The sequence below is a fragment of the Pagrus major genome, chromosome 2, assembly GCF_040436345.1.
Source record: "Pagrus major chromosome 2, Pma_NU_1.0".
Taxonomy (NCBI): domain Eukaryota; kingdom Metazoa; phylum Chordata; class Actinopteri; order Spariformes; family Sparidae; genus Pagrus; species Pagrus major.
This window is the reverse complement of record NC_133216.1, coordinates 29,945,100-29,960,363: the sequence shown is the minus strand read 5'-3', so window position 1 is coordinate 29,960,363 and position 15,264 is coordinate 29,945,100. Positions and strand designations below refer to the sequence as shown.

At 44.4% G+C, this 15,264-nt stretch overlaps 1 protein-coding gene across 2 annotated transcripts in view; it reads right to left on the bottom strand.

Moving 5' to 3' along the window:
* phldb1b (pleckstrin homology-like domain, family B, member 1b) overlaps window positions 1-15,264 on the bottom strand; it is a 76,127-nt gene that overhangs the window by 15,943 nt on the left and 44,920 nt on the right. For both annotated transcript variants that reach the window (XM_073483701.1, XM_073483709.1), the window contains 12 exons: window positions 14,537-14,683; window positions 13,990-14,127; window positions 11,791-11,919; window positions 9,206-9,361; window positions 8,666-8,776; window positions 8,421-8,510; window positions 7,129-7,263; window positions 6,398-6,520; window positions 5,020-5,181; window positions 3,869-4,009; window positions 2,900-3,016; window positions 2,652-2,757 (listed from right to left, as the gene is read on the bottom strand). In XM_073483701.1, the coding sequence (XP_073339802.1) occupies window positions 2,652-2,757; window positions 2,900-3,016; window positions 3,869-4,009; window positions 5,020-5,181; window positions 6,398-6,520; window positions 7,129-7,263; window positions 8,421-8,510; window positions 8,666-8,776; window positions 9,206-9,361; window positions 11,791-11,919; window positions 13,990-14,127; window positions 14,537-14,683 (1,555 nt within the window). The remainder of the gene's footprint in view (window positions 1-2,651; window positions 2,758-2,899; window positions 3,017-3,868; window positions 4,010-5,019; window positions 5,182-6,397; window positions 6,521-7,128; window positions 7,264-8,420; window positions 8,511-8,665; window positions 8,777-9,205; window positions 9,362-11,790; window positions 11,920-13,989; window positions 14,128-14,536; window positions 14,684-15,264) is intronic.

Genomic DNA, 15,264 nt, shown 5'->3' with positions numbered 1-15,264 from the left:
AACAGCCGCCAAGTGTCCAGCTCTGGTAAACGTTAGCTTTGATGGAGAAATCGATAAAAGTAACCTGACACACCGGCTTAGCTTCTGGATAACACTTGACTTTCTTAGCTACATCCAGTCTTTGGTCTTCACCTGTGTTAAGCTTTCAAAGTGGCTCCTGATTGGCTGCCTGTTACCCTCTCTTAATCAAGCTAGCTTAAACTTCACTTATCTGAAGGATGAATTCATACTTGATTTTACAATAAAAAAATCATAAATTTAAACAATAAAACAGGCAGGGTGACGTTTGATCACGGCTGTGTGTGGACCCTTGGCAGGAGACGGTTCATTTCAGACACTGTATGTGACGTATGGAGACAGAAGATGAACAGAATGAATCTCGCTGAACAAAATGAAGACAACAGAAGAAATGATCAACTCCTGGACGCAGTGATCCGTCTACCTGCTGAGCTGCCCTCTATGGTGTTCTGTCTGGAGGTCAGGGGCTCTGTGGTGCAGCACAGACAGAGACAGACAGACATGAAGAAACAAAGGACGGTAGACGCTGACAAATGTGACTAACTCAGGCTTCAAACCCAGCACCTGTGGGTGGCAGCCACCTGAAACACCACACTGCTTTTCTCTGATCCGTTTAACAACACTGAGGAATGAGGAACAGAACCTCCTCTGATGACACACACAGACAGACAGACAGAGACACACACACACACACACACACACACACACACACACACACACGCACGCACGCACACACACACACGCACCCACACACACACACACACACACGACAGCTCCATGAAGAGGAGTAGGATGACATTTAACAACAACCAACACTAACAATTAACAAGAATATGAGCGCACAGCGCTGACGGCAAACACACAAACTTCTCCTGAACCTCTAATAACAGATGATCTCTGTCTGCTACAGTTTACTCAACACGACTACGTGTACAGTAAAAACATCGTTCTGACTCTATTATCTTGCAGATTTCACACAGCAGTTTAACATTTACGTGTGCCCTCTGTGATCAGCTGTTTCTCTTTTAATTATTATCACTAGGGCTGAACCATAAAAAAAATCGTTTGTGATGTAAGTGATAATATTAGTGGGAAAGTTCATTTTCACTGAGATAATGTAGAGGCGATGATGACGGAGTCTGAGTCGAACATTCGTGTTCCTTTCAGTCTGGAGAACATTTAGAGGCCGGGCGTCTCTGCAGCACCACGACATGCTCTGCTTGCAGCTCCTGCCATCTGATAAAATGGTCATATTGGGATTTTGATGATATTTCGATTAATTGTTCAGCCCTGGTTGTTGCTGTAATTAATATTTGTTAATCTCTTGGGAACAGCTTTGTGTTTAAACACATGATAACCTACATCAGTTCTTCATGAACTGTTTGACCTGTGGCACCTTGAATAAATAATATAATATAATATCTACATTCTTCAGCCCCATTGTCAATAACTACATCTGTCTCTGACCGAGTTAATCAAAAAAAGATCGAGGATATTTCAATAGAATTATCTCCAAAAACAAAAAAAAGGATTTTGTGCAGCAAATGTTTTCTGCTTTTCTATCCTGCTGTCTCACGACACACCACACTTATCTAACAAACCCTCAGCGGGTCCCGACCCCCAGGTTGGGAACCACTGACCTCGATGATGAGCAATGAGTAATAAAAGCATGTGTTTATTAAATGAATGAATAATGATGTATTATTGTATAGATGACTGATTTATGCTTATAAATGCAACAAATCATTTAGCATGAATGGATAAACAATGTGGGGAATCCATGTGGCGTGCAGTCAGTTGTTACTGATCAGTAGATGGCGATTCATGAGCATGGCATGATTTCACTGTTAACGTAGTTTTAAACGTCATCGTTTTGTAAGAAAAAAGCTCAGCTACACCAACTGTTCCTGTTCTCACTCCCAAAGAAGAACAATATGGTACAATGCTTTTCTATGAGCACTGGTAGCACAGTGAGGGAAATGAAATACACATGGACTAACACACCCCACCATTTACTGCATTATCTTCAAGATCACCATCCAGCTGCCCATGCTCAATGAAGAACTGAGGTTAAAACATTAATTACTTTAGTGGAAGATACTTCATGAAAAACTGAGTCGGTCTGGAAGTAACTATAAACGAGTCAGTTATAATAAACGAAGTAGAAGTGAGTTAAGCGTTGGGCTTTCAGTGGAATGTACACTAAACCAACAACAGCAAGGCAGGAAAAGGAGCATTGCATCATTTATAAACACACACACACACACACACAGTACGTAATCCCCTCACAGGCAGAACACCCGCACACCTGCAACTGAACTTTGACCTGACTTTTTGTTTATTTTATGGATATTTAGTACTGTCCTATTACCTTATTTCTGTTTCTAAAGTCAGCGACTGTTACAAGCAAACGCCAACAAAACATTGTTGTGCAGACAACCCACAATAACACCACAAAATTAAAGGTCCTCTGTGATTTGATGCATCCACAGTGGTGTGAAACACATGAATGTGTTTAAGTGGTGAAAACATGAAACAGGGGGTTTTTCCTCAGACTATAATCCTCGCACCATAAATATATATAATCACCTCCCTCCTGAATGATGAGTGTTGAACCACACCAGCTCAGTTACCTTTCTGCTGCAGAGCGAGCTGTCTCTTGGTCTCAATATCCTGCAGGGTTGCAGCCAGGTTCCTGGGCAGACTGCCGGTGCTGTTGGCCGCCAGCAGGGGGCTCTGCTGAGTCACAGGGGGCACACATGATATAAGGTCAGAAAACAGGTCCACCTTGGGTTGAAACAATTATCTGGACTTGAGGGAGAAATGCAGAAGACACTCGCATGATTACAACATCAGCGTTGAAAAGGAACAACCCGAGTACCTTTGAGCTCGCGTTGCGTCCAAGTGTTGCTGCTCCGAGCTGCAGAGGGGACGCAGAGCCTGATTTAGGCTGATGGAGAGACAGGCCTGGATCACTGTCCAGCTTAGAGCGGAACACCTGAGGGAGGAAACACACAGAGAGCATGAGGAGATCAGGATCAAGAAGTGCTGATAACACGCGTGAGAACAAACCCATGTGAGTGTCACATTGGATGAACTACAAGCTCCTGCTGGGAAACACTGAGCTGTGAGCGCCACTGAACACTGGTGTTGTTAAAATGCTGGAATTAATACAACAAGGCTCAATCAGCAGTTTCAGTTTCAGTATCAAAGACTGACAAAATATATCAAAGAGCCAACACACACGCACACAGACACACATGCACGCACGCACACGCACACGCACACGCACACACACACACACACACACACACACACACACACACCTGGAACAGTCCCTTTCATTGAGCAGCTTTGATCAGGCCCACTTAAGTTAATTCTGTGTTCATGTACTGTGTGGGATGACTTGATGTACAAAGTGTTCACACATTTCTCTACGTGCTGTCTGGAGTTAGAGGACTTCTGCTACAGGCCAACCTAACTCACATAAATTGACTTCTTGTTTTACACCGAGCAGTGGAGTTCCAGTCAGAACAAAAGCTCCAGCGTGCAGCCGTGTCCTGCCTGAGGTTGTCTCTATCTGTACCTAGTGACAGTTGTTCTCAGTCAGGGTTGTTCTTCATCTCAAAGCAGAGGTGAACCAGCAGTTTTCAAGATGCTTCAAGGGGGCAGGAGGTTTTTTCCCTTTTCTTTTCTGATGTACAAGCAGCTGCTTTTTCTCTCTCACACACACATCCAGCTCCTTGCATGTGTGTTGAAGTCAGTTGAAGGTTGTCAGAGGAGCAGCAGCGCACACAAACAGCAGAAGAATAAGTGGGAACAATGAGGAGGAAGAAGAAAGGCCCTGTACCTGCAGCACAGGCCTGCGGCCTGACAGACACTTGGCTGGCAGAGAGGGAGGACACAGCTGGCTGGAGCCAGCCATCAGCTCCTGGTACCAATGCTCTAAATCTAGCTTGGAGAGGTGAGGCCTACTGCCCTCAGACTGGTACTGGAGAACAGAAGGAGCATCAGAGAAGAGGACAGAGGGAACAGGAGACAGGGAGGAGGAAGAGGAGACAAGAGGAGATTAGAAAGCATTCACAGACAGTAGGAAGAGAGTAGGAACATTTGTTTTACACACCCTAAAAAGCTGTAATTAAAGTGCTTTATACTTTGAAAAGGATTCTTAAATATCTTCAACAGTGTGGTTGTCAGCTGCATTATGCTCTATGCCCTCCAGCTGCTGTATCCCTATTTTACATGTCTCTATTTAATTCTATGTTGATGCTGCAATGACCCAGTTTCTCTCAAAAACATTTAAGTTTTCAGCTCATTTTATGTTTCACTTCAGCTTTACTTCATACACTATCTCTACACTTCAGAAATTATACTATTTTAAAAAGAGCACTAGACTTATTTTGTTTTCTTGCTGCCCAAAATGTGTTTTTTGAGCTGATGAGATTCGTCTCCTGTTTCTATTGTTCCAGTTTAAAAATCCAGTTTAAACAGCTGATTGAGACACACTGCTTATGTTACTTAAATTCAAGCTGTTCAAGTTCACTTCTTCTGATACAACTATCTAAGTCTTAGATACATAAGCATCGGCAGGGACAGCAGGATAACTGTGACAGTGAATCTATGGAAACAACAGGAGTCTGTAACTTGAGGCAAACCTGCAGTACAACAGATAGTTGGAGCTCCGGACTCGGGTTCTGTTCAGACCGGATATCAACTTGCATCCTGATCACAGGTGAACTGCTCTAAGTACATGTGTGAACGGCCCCAAGACACATTGAGGACACATTTGAGATCCAATCACACTAAACACACAACTACTACATACTCATTCTAAGCAGGTGTTTGTCGTGAGTTTATACTGGGAAAGTGGCAAAATGTATTAAAAAGAAAGAAAGGAGGAAAGACAGAGTCTTGAGCTCAACTGGTGACATGCAGACAAAACGAAGGAAAGGAGGAAGGAAGGAAGGAAGGAAGGAAGGAAGGAAGGAAGGCAGCACACACCTCCACAGAGAGAGAGAGGGAGGAGCCATGAGGAGAGGTGAGGCAGGAGAAGGCAGGGTTTATGGCTCCAGACTGCAGGGGCTGGCGAAGCGGGGAAGTTGGGGATGACTCCACCTTTGGCATCCCATACATCTGATTTAACTGGCCCACTGTCACATACTCCTTCACCATGGCGACACACACACACACACACACACACACACACACACACACACACACACACACACACACACACACACACACACACACACACACACACACACACACACAGGAGGGAGAGGAGAGAGACAGACAGAAGTGAAAACACACATCATTTAGCAAGACAGGCAGCAGGAGGGAAACATGTCGAGTACACTTAGTGACCTTCTGCATCATAAAGGTGTGAGGGAAGGAAACACACAGCATAGGACACAATTCACACACTCAACATCAGGGTTGGACTGATACATGGAGCCAACACTGATCATGTTCTCACTCATGTTCTACTGGGAACCAATCAAAACCTGTTCACAACTCTTTGTTGTGTTGAGAAACATTACAGGTAGATACTCCTGAAGACAAAAACAAGTCTCCAGCTACTTCAGTTGTTTAGGGGAACGCTGTTTCTCTGTGAAGCTCCAGAAATGTTTCGTGGACTACGAAACTTCACCTGATTTTCCATCAGCATGGAGGGAGGAGATGATGACTGGATTTTACTTTTGGGGTGAACTGTTCCTTTAAGGCACTCACCATGAACTGAAACTGGTCTGAGTCATATGGGGGTGTTTGATGCTTGTCATTCCCATCTTTCTCCCACATACAGGCACAAAATCCCCAAAGTACCTTCATTATATACCTTTTGAGGTAACTATTAAAACTAAGTTATTGTGCTGACATGTAAAAAACAAACAAATCATACCCTGCCCTACATGTATTTATTGCTATTACTAGCCGCAGTTATTAATGTGACGCCTACATTTATCAGTCCAACCCTAATGAAGCCTCTGTGCTGCAGACATGACACAGTCAGTCAGTCAGTCAGTCAGTCAGTCAGTCACAGAGTGTGAGTGCAGCTGCAGAGGAGAGAAGCTGCTTCACCACACAGAGCAAGGCCAACAGGACAGTCAGTCTGATTTACAGCAGACCAGCAGAGGGAGCAACATGACATGAACATAGAGGGAGGGAGACAGACAGAGAGACAGAGAAAAAGAGGGGCAGAGAGAGAGAGAGAGACAGACAGACAGAGAGAGAGACAGACAGAAAGACAGACAGAGTCAGAGAGACAGACAGACAGAGAGACAGACAGACAGAGAGACAGACAGAGACAGAGAGAGAGAGTGAAGACAGTAACGAATCAGGACAGAGACAGACAGAGAGAAACAGACAGAAGTGATGGTACCTCACAGGCGCCAGCTAATGCAGCATCTATGGCAAACGAGCGGCCGTGAGAGGCGGACGTGCTGCTTTGATGGCGGCCGCTGCTGCCATACATCTTAAAGACATCCGACAGCTTCATGTACTCCTGAGCACCAACAGCCAGCGGCCAACAAGGGTCAGACAGCATGAGAAGCACTGAGGACAACACTGTTCCGTACTGCTTATGTACAGCTCATAAACACACACAGCGCGCTGGCAGAGATCATATGTTGAGAACAAACAACAGGCCCATATTTAACCAGTTCATGTGCAGTTATTACAGCTAAAAGGTGCACGGCAGACAAACAGGAGCACACCAAGCGACACAAAGTGCATCTTTAGCATCACAACTGGCTGACACACAGGACGTCACACACAGGGACTGGTGTAGGTACCAGTGATGTAGTGGTAACTAAGAAGATAATCACCACAAGGATTGATCAGTATACACTCCTGGGTTCAGTGAGTCTTCCACTACATCTCTGGGCTCAGAACAGACAAAACCTGACGTGAACTGACAGCTACTGAGCTGGTTCTTCTTTAAACATAGTTCTTGTAAACTATGTTCTATTTGGAAAAAAACACCTGGCAAGGCACAGTAAGCCACAGGAGCAGGAGTGTGACCAGGACACTGACAGAACACGTCTGGGGTGAGTTTTACAGACAGCAGAGGGGCAGCAGCGGGCTTCATGCAGGTATCATTAGTCTGGTTACCTCCGTAGGGCTGCTGGGGTACAACTGACAGGGAGGGGAGGGATGTAAGTAGGAAGGAGAGGCTCGACAGAGGGAATGCTGGGAGGAGTGGACATCCTCAAACAACAGGTCAGCCTCGCTGATATGGAGCGCTTCCTGTTTTAACAGTTCAGGAATGAGAGCATTTAATAGCTACACGACACATATACCAGATACAAGTTCTCTCCAGGACTAATAAAGGCAGAGGTCCCATATTATTTTCATTTTCAGGTTCATATTTTTGTTTAGGGTGTCTTCTAGAAACGTTTACATGCTTCAAGAGTGCATATGTAAGAATTTTAGTTGAACAGTCTAACATTCATACATTAACTCAGCGATCAACACTGTGAAAAAATAACAGGTTTGATGTTAGGTATGTTTTGTGTTGTTTTGATGTTAGCATGCTAACCAGCTAGCCCCGGCCCGTCCCTTCTCAGTACACCTCATTATACCTCAAGAGGCGATAGCACCCCCATACAGTTTCAGCGCTGGGCCTGAAGACCTCCTTCTCCTGTGCTAGTACTGTCAACACCAATACTCCCCAGGTAGTCTGGCTAGCTGCAGAGCTAACTGAGCAAACCAGCTAATGGCAGCTACAGTAATGGATGTATAAAGAGAATGCACATAGCAGTTACTCTGGTGGTATGCTGCCCCCTATTTGCTTTGGTCCATTGCTGCAGCACCTCTATTCACCCTCTGTCTGAACACTCCATTTCAGTACCTGTCTCTTTAAGCCTTCCCCTCCTGAAAAGCCTAGTCTGCTCTGATTGGTCAGCTCTCACAGGCCAGAACATGTACTGCCCCCTGTGTTTTGGCATCAACTCTGCCCATGTTTTTGCAATGACAACCCCGCTGGGGGCAGTGACTGTGTAGTCGTGACATCACAACCTTACAGACTTCAGAGTTTCTGAAGACTTAGTTATCTATCTAATACTCACAGTACATATAATCTAAACAGAAATGGAAACTCTCCCTCTCTTACAGCTTCTACGAGTTAAACACTTAGACAATCCACTAATGTAGTGACCATCACAAGGTTAGTTTGCTCGACACACTGGTTATCAAAAAGTAGACATTATAAACACATAACCACCATCAATCCTTGGATTAGTCTGATTACACCAGCTGTGTTGAACAGTTAGATTATCACCATGTTTTCACACCAACACATCACTTCCAGTTAAAGGAATCAGGCGTGAGTCATCAGAGCTACCTTCTGTGGTCAGGCCCGGAGCACTGAGTGTTTACGTGTGTGTGTTCAGTAGTGCTCTCACCTCTCTCATTGCCGTGGACGACTTGGGGAAGCTCTTCCCCCCCGTCAGGCTGTGGTATCTCTTCTCCAGGGCCGATAGCCTCTCTTTCTCCTGGAATACATAGACGCATGTTAGTTTATTAGTCTTAAATAGTCATCGGGATTATTGGAAAGTGCTAATTTGTAGAATTCTGCATCTGTAGCTCTTCTTTCTCTGAGAACAATCCCAGTCTGGATGCACTCACAGCGTGACTCTGAACTAGTTACCTTTTGGAGCATTTGCAGAGTGAGGGTCCTGTCTTTGGCCAGCCGCTCACACTCCTGAGTTGCCTGCAGGCCGAGCTGGTTGGCCTGGTTCTCCAGAGCAGACACCTTCTCCTGAATGAGATGACACAGAAGGAATTCATCTTTAACGTCCACTTTGAAAATAGCACAGAATGTGTTGTATAACTTTGTAAATACCAGAGAGGAAGGATGTGGCAGTGCAAAAATGAATATGTGACAAAAATGGCTTAAAACCTCCATGTGGTGGTAACACCAGATGTCTGTGGAGGCATTTTGTTGGTGTAAATCAAATAATTGTTGCAAAGAAATATTGAGTTCCTGCAGTGATGTTGCCACTGCAGTGAGAAAATAAGCAAACTGTCTCCAGATGGTTGAGGCGTGTTCGGCTGCTGCCTCTCTGCCTGCTGTGTGAGTGTACACTATTGAGTAAGCTCTACACAAAAAAACACACATATTTTTCAAACCATAATGTGCATATTGTTGTACTGCAGATGGCCCATAGTCTGTGTGGTGTTTCCTCACCTTCCTCTTGGCCACACTGTTGTGGTATTCTGCTCTTTCCTGGAGCAGCTGCTGGCTCATGGTCTCTCTCTCCTCCTCCAGGCTGCTCTCTCTCTCCAGCTGCTGAAACTCCAGGTCCTCAAACTTTTTGGTTCCTGCCTCCAGCACCTCTCCGTCCTGATCGAGGCCAACACACAGCATCAGCGGTTACATCATGAACACCAAAAGACACCATCTACATTACTTATTCTGAAGCCATCCACTATTGTCAGTCTAGCGTAGTTGCTGACCACAGAGCCAAAACATCTTTGAAAAAGCTGAAAACATTTTGGCGGCGTGGCTGGAGCTCTTTTGGGGACGACTAAAGGCACTCAGTGCTAAGTCAAGCAGACAGCCATGAAGAACATGCTTCTACTGCAGCACAGCGACTGTGATACACAGCAGGCAAGGCATTTATATTACTACAAATATTTTGCATTGGAAGACTTGAAGTCAAAAATTGTGTTTTGTTTTTTTTATTGTCATTGGATTCTTCCTTCCATCACTTCACTTCACTTCACTCTGCCACTTTAACTACTGCTGGCTGTAATGTAAATATATGCAGTATGCTGCTGTGTACTGCAGGTTTCTCTCAGGTGCCAGCCCATCCTCTTTGTGTGTCACTGTGTAGTCGCTGACAAGTTGAAGTTTCACAGCACTTCTGTCAGCAGAGGACAGGCGAGTGTTTGAGTCTGAAGGCTCTTGAGAGTCTTTGTAGCACTTGTGAAGGACCAGACAGCCTGCAATGTCAACTCACTGACACGCAGAGTGAGATGAAAATGAATCATTTGTGCAAGTGGTCAAAGCGAGAACAAAGAACTCAAAATGTCATCGAGGTGTTCAAAGTCGTTCACCTCGGGAGCAACTTTTGTTCTATGTTTAGATGTTGTTCTACTCCACATCTGAAGTGTACTTCTACTCCGTGGAGTGGCCATGAATTTAAGTTCATCTGCAATAAAGTATCTCAAACAGCCACGTTGTGTTCTCTAAATGCAAGACAAACACATTACATACAGATTTTACATAATCGCAGTGTCTGATTCATCACTGTCCACAAATACACCTAGCCTACGTTATTATTCTAACTGGTCAGAATCATTCATATTCTTAGTCAGGGCTGCCCAAAGTGGTGCCAGCAGGCAAAATGTAGACCATAAGTCATAAAGTCTGGTTATGTTTCATAATCTGAGCATTATGGGCAGAGTGACACAGGGAGTCAGTAGATTAAGGAAACTTGGGATCCGAGTAGATTTTTGCATTTTTACAAAACAAATCAATACAATAGGTATTTGCTTTCGGCCCATGTCCCACCATGAAGATTCAGTGTAGGCCTTTATGGGAAAAAAAGTTGGGGCACCCCTGGTCTAAGTGGTAAACCAGTCAGCAATGTTTAATTACATAAGACAAGTCACAGGATGAGAGCAAGAGCAGACAGAGAATGGGTCTAGTCAGGGCCTCTGTTAATTGATTAGTGAGCAGTTATACAAATTATGCGAGCCATGACAAATCGCAGAAGAGATGCAGTTCAGATTCACACATGCAGAGCAGCACGACCAAATCACATGACGTCCATTTTACCAAAGTGCATCAGTAGCAGCTGAAGTGTCCAGGAGCCATTAGTGCTCCTGTGTTGACCTGAGGTTTCAGTAGCATGTAGGTGTGCTGTGGAGGAGGAGGAGGAGGAGGAGGAGGGAGCATTCTGCAGCTTGTGGCAGCAGCACGTCTGTGAGGGGGTCTGAGAAGACTCCTCACAAATACCCTGAGGGTGTGTGTGTGTGTGTGTGTGTGTGTGTGTGTGTGTGTGTGTAAACCATATGCAGTGGGCCCCTGCCTAAGGGTTAAAGGTGCCACTAGCACTATGTGCAGAGTGCTGGCACATACACTGCCCTGTGTGAGGGGGAAAAGGGCTGACGGGTTTCAGGCTGGCTGGCAAACTGTATAACAGACAGAACGGCTGCAGTGCCTCAGTTTTATGTCTTTTCAGGCATTTTTTTAAATCCAAAAAGCCATAGAACCAACACAATACCTACAAAATATCTACAAAGAGAGTGCAGTCTGCCTTTGGATAATCCTCAGAATATAAGGGGAAGAATCAGTATCAACTACTGTAGGGCTGGGCTATATATATTATTTCTTATTGTGATTTGAGACAATATATGGTGTTGGATTTTGGATATTGGTAAATGATGATACGATGACATAAGTGTTGTCTTCTCCTGGTTTTAAAGGCTCATTACTGTGTCTGAACTCACCACACTGTTCTAATACGTCTTTACCCACTCAGTCATGATATCTACATTACTGATGGTTATTGATCAGATATCTCATTGATTTTGAGCAAGTAACCATAGTCATCCCTACAATATTGTCACAATATCAATATCGAGGTATTTGGTCAAAAATATTGTGATATTTAAGCCATTAAAATACCTAACTTAATAGATTAAAGGGGCACTATGTAGTTTTGTCGAATAAATTCAAACTCAAAAAATTTAAAGGGCAACGCTACTGCAAAATGGATTCCGTAGGTGGGTGTGGGGGTGGTGGTGGTTTCACTGTCGACCCACCCTTTTGAGCTGTTCCTGCAACTGTTCCCGCAGGGACTCGGGACAGTTATGAAGCTGGTTCTTCAACTCAGCGTAGCCCTCCTGGAGGCTCTGCAGGGCCCGACGCTCGGCCTCAACATTAGCCCTCTCCTAGAAAGACACAACACACACCCACACACAGAATGGATGGGCGAGGGGGGAGAGAGAGAGAGAGAGAGAGAGAGAGAGAGTCAGAGAGAGAGAGAGAGAAACACACTGCTCAAAATCCACGCCATGCAAATCAAAAAGCTGTAAGGTGTTAGCAACAGTCACATCGAGACAGATTTAAAGGGCTTGGCAGGGCACAGGAAGTAGGTGCTGCATTACAACCGGCAGTCTTGGATCCAGAGATGGCAGATAGTCTTAAAATATCCAGAAGACATCATTTCTCTCACATTTTTCTAAAACAACTCAATTAACTTAAATTGAAGTAACAGATACGACTGAACCAACATCACCTGCCACAGATTGAACGTCAATAAGCTGTGAGAAAATTGCCCCATAATTTACTTGACATTTATTGGCCCCAGAACATTCATGTTCGTCAGAAAGTCGTGACACGTCTCAGTTGTTCTTGAAGTTAAAGCACATAAACTTCATGTCTCTGAGGTGCTGCTCTAGTTTCAGGCTCGGGAGTCAATCAATAACTACTCTGCTGTTATGGGCTTTAGTATGTCACCATATAACATTTTCATTTTGATGTGTAAAACTGAAGAGGCTGACAGGTCTTTAAGGACTACCAGCACTGACACTCTGAAGTACAAGGCAGGGTTCAGAGTGGAGGGGAAGCTCAGGTGAAGCTTTGAGCACTTCAAGAGACACCGCTGATTCTTTTAATACCATAATGCTGAAAGTCTTATTGTCAGTAGTCGAACCTCAGGTTCAAGAAGAATCTTCTACTAACACCACAGGTTTCAATGTCAAATGTTGATCCGATTTCAACACAGGATAACTTGTGTTCTTGGACATAAATAGGCACAAAATTCTAAGACAGGTTTACAATGTGGGAGGAGAGGTGACACTGAGAAATCAGATCTAAAGTTACTGACTGTAACGATCATGAAACACATGTATATTTTGGTGAGAAACCTGTGGACCCCTCACAGAGACACTGAGGAAACACAGAAAATCTTTTAGAAGAATTTAAAGGTCCCATACTCTGCTCATTTTCAGTTTCATGCTTTTTTGAGCGCTTACTAGGAAATGTTTACACGCTTGAATGAAAAAAAACAGTATTTTTCTCATACTGTACATTGCTGCAGCTCCTAAAAGGCCAGTCTACTCTGATTAGTCAGCTCTCACAGGCCTGAGCAGGCACTGCCCACATCATCTCTGCTGGTGGTCTTGAGACCACTATGGTGTCTGTATCGTTGTGACATCACAACCTCACAGATGTCCTGACAGCTCATTTGAAGAAGGGACTGACAGTAGATTCACAGTATTTACAGAGCAAATAGACCAGGAATCTCACTGTCTACAGTATGGGACCTTCAAAAACCAAAAGATCTTTCTTGCTACAGTTAAAATGTGGTGGGTGTATGTAAAAAGAAAAGAGGTCCCTAAAACCACTACAGAAAGCATGCTCGTAGTTCCCCTGACCACTAAAGGAACACATTATTCAAAGTCTCTGTAGTTACCCGGCACTACAGAGCCCAGATAGTTGGAGGGCAGGTTTCCTTTCAGGTCTGTCATGCAGACAGTGAAGAACGAGGCGGGCAGAGTGGATCAGACATACAGTAACTGTGAGTGCTGAAGAAGCAGAGGAAGGATTAGGAGTTAATGGATGTCATTAGTTAGCAGAGTCCAGCTCAGGAGGAAACAGAGGAGAGTTGACCAGAGAACAAACCACTAAGGCCAAAACATGCAAGAGAGAATAACCAAGGAACTCAATCCAATCTTTTATACAGCCCGTGATACGGCTTCAGTTGTCTTCACAAAACATTCAATTCTACAAGACAAGGATGCTTGGTACAGACAGGAGTGCTGACTCATGTAAGGACACCGGCAGTGACAAACCAGTAGGGAATGTGAGAGACCAGAGAGGACTGTTCAGGAGACCGTGCAGGCAGTGAGTGTATGTGTGTGTCAAAGAATGTTCTTAACCTCAGCACATATTTGAATCCTGTACACTCGATGGATTCAAATACAGCATTTCAAATGTGAGCACAGGGCTCTCCGTACCTTGTCTTTCTCCCTCTGGATGGCGCTCTCCAGCTCGTCCAGCTTGTGCTGCAGCTGAGTGATGATGTCCATTTCAGCCTCGACCTGGTCGAGCTCAGCCTGCCTCTCGCCCTGCAATAAGGCGCGCTCCATCTCCGCCTGGAAGAGCGGACCAACGAAGTCACACAGTGTCACCGGTGAGCTACAAGACTAACACGGGCCTCGGGTCTCCTCGGAGTACCACGACCACACAGTAAGGATTTCTGTGACAATCAACTGCGTTCGGCTTTTACTGCTGCTGTGGACACTTTGTCTCTGCAACATACCGTTATTTTCACTGTCAATTAATCTTGTTGATTATTTTCTTAATTATTTGAATAGTTTTTTGGTCTAAAAAAAGTCAGAAAATTGTGAAAAATGTCGATCTGATTATGTCTAACATTAATCAATTAAAAAAATAGATGGTGATTCATTTATAGTTGACAACTTATCAGTGTATCTATTAACTGTTGCGGCTTCAGACTGAGGTCGAACATGATTCCATGAGCATCTACTGTTGCTACTCTACCTCTTGTTTGGACTCTTGCAGTTGTTGCTCCAGCTCCATCAGCCGGTTTTTGAGCTCATCGACCCGAGCGAGGACACGAACCCGCTCGTCTTCCAGGTAACCTAGCTCCAGGCGACCTGCGCTGCCTGAACTGGATGAGTCCTCGTGCTGCAGGGAGGGAGAACAGAGGAAGTCAGGCTTTCAACAGAGGAACTCAATGTTTTCCTGAGGTTGGTGGAAGGATTAGCACATATTTGGGGACCTCCTTGAATAAAATCCTACTTTTAAAAATTGAGTTTCACATGATTTTGTACCATAATTAGTATCATATCTTTGGACAAAAGTTGTAAAAGCTCGAGCGGATAATAAATAAACAACACTAAAAAAAGCTTAGAGATAAGACTTTCTTAACAAGCCCACTGGAGGCCAACTACAATCATTAGATCTGTGAAAAGCTCATTAGTTCTGATGCTCTCCACATTGATTTGACTTTTGATTTTTAAATTTGGATTAGATGGTGACCAGACCAACTCCGGTGCTGTGCCTAAACCTTATGATGTTAGGCAAAACCCTGGAAGTGAAGCCAAGGTAGGAAGGGAGAGACAGACATACTGTATCAGCCCGATGTACCAACAACTAAACTTTCTTTTGGAACAAAAATTATTCATTTAAACCAATTTACAACGACTGGATGCTGGCATTAAGAAAGCCTCACTGTCACAACAAACACAGAGACAGAGACAGAGAGA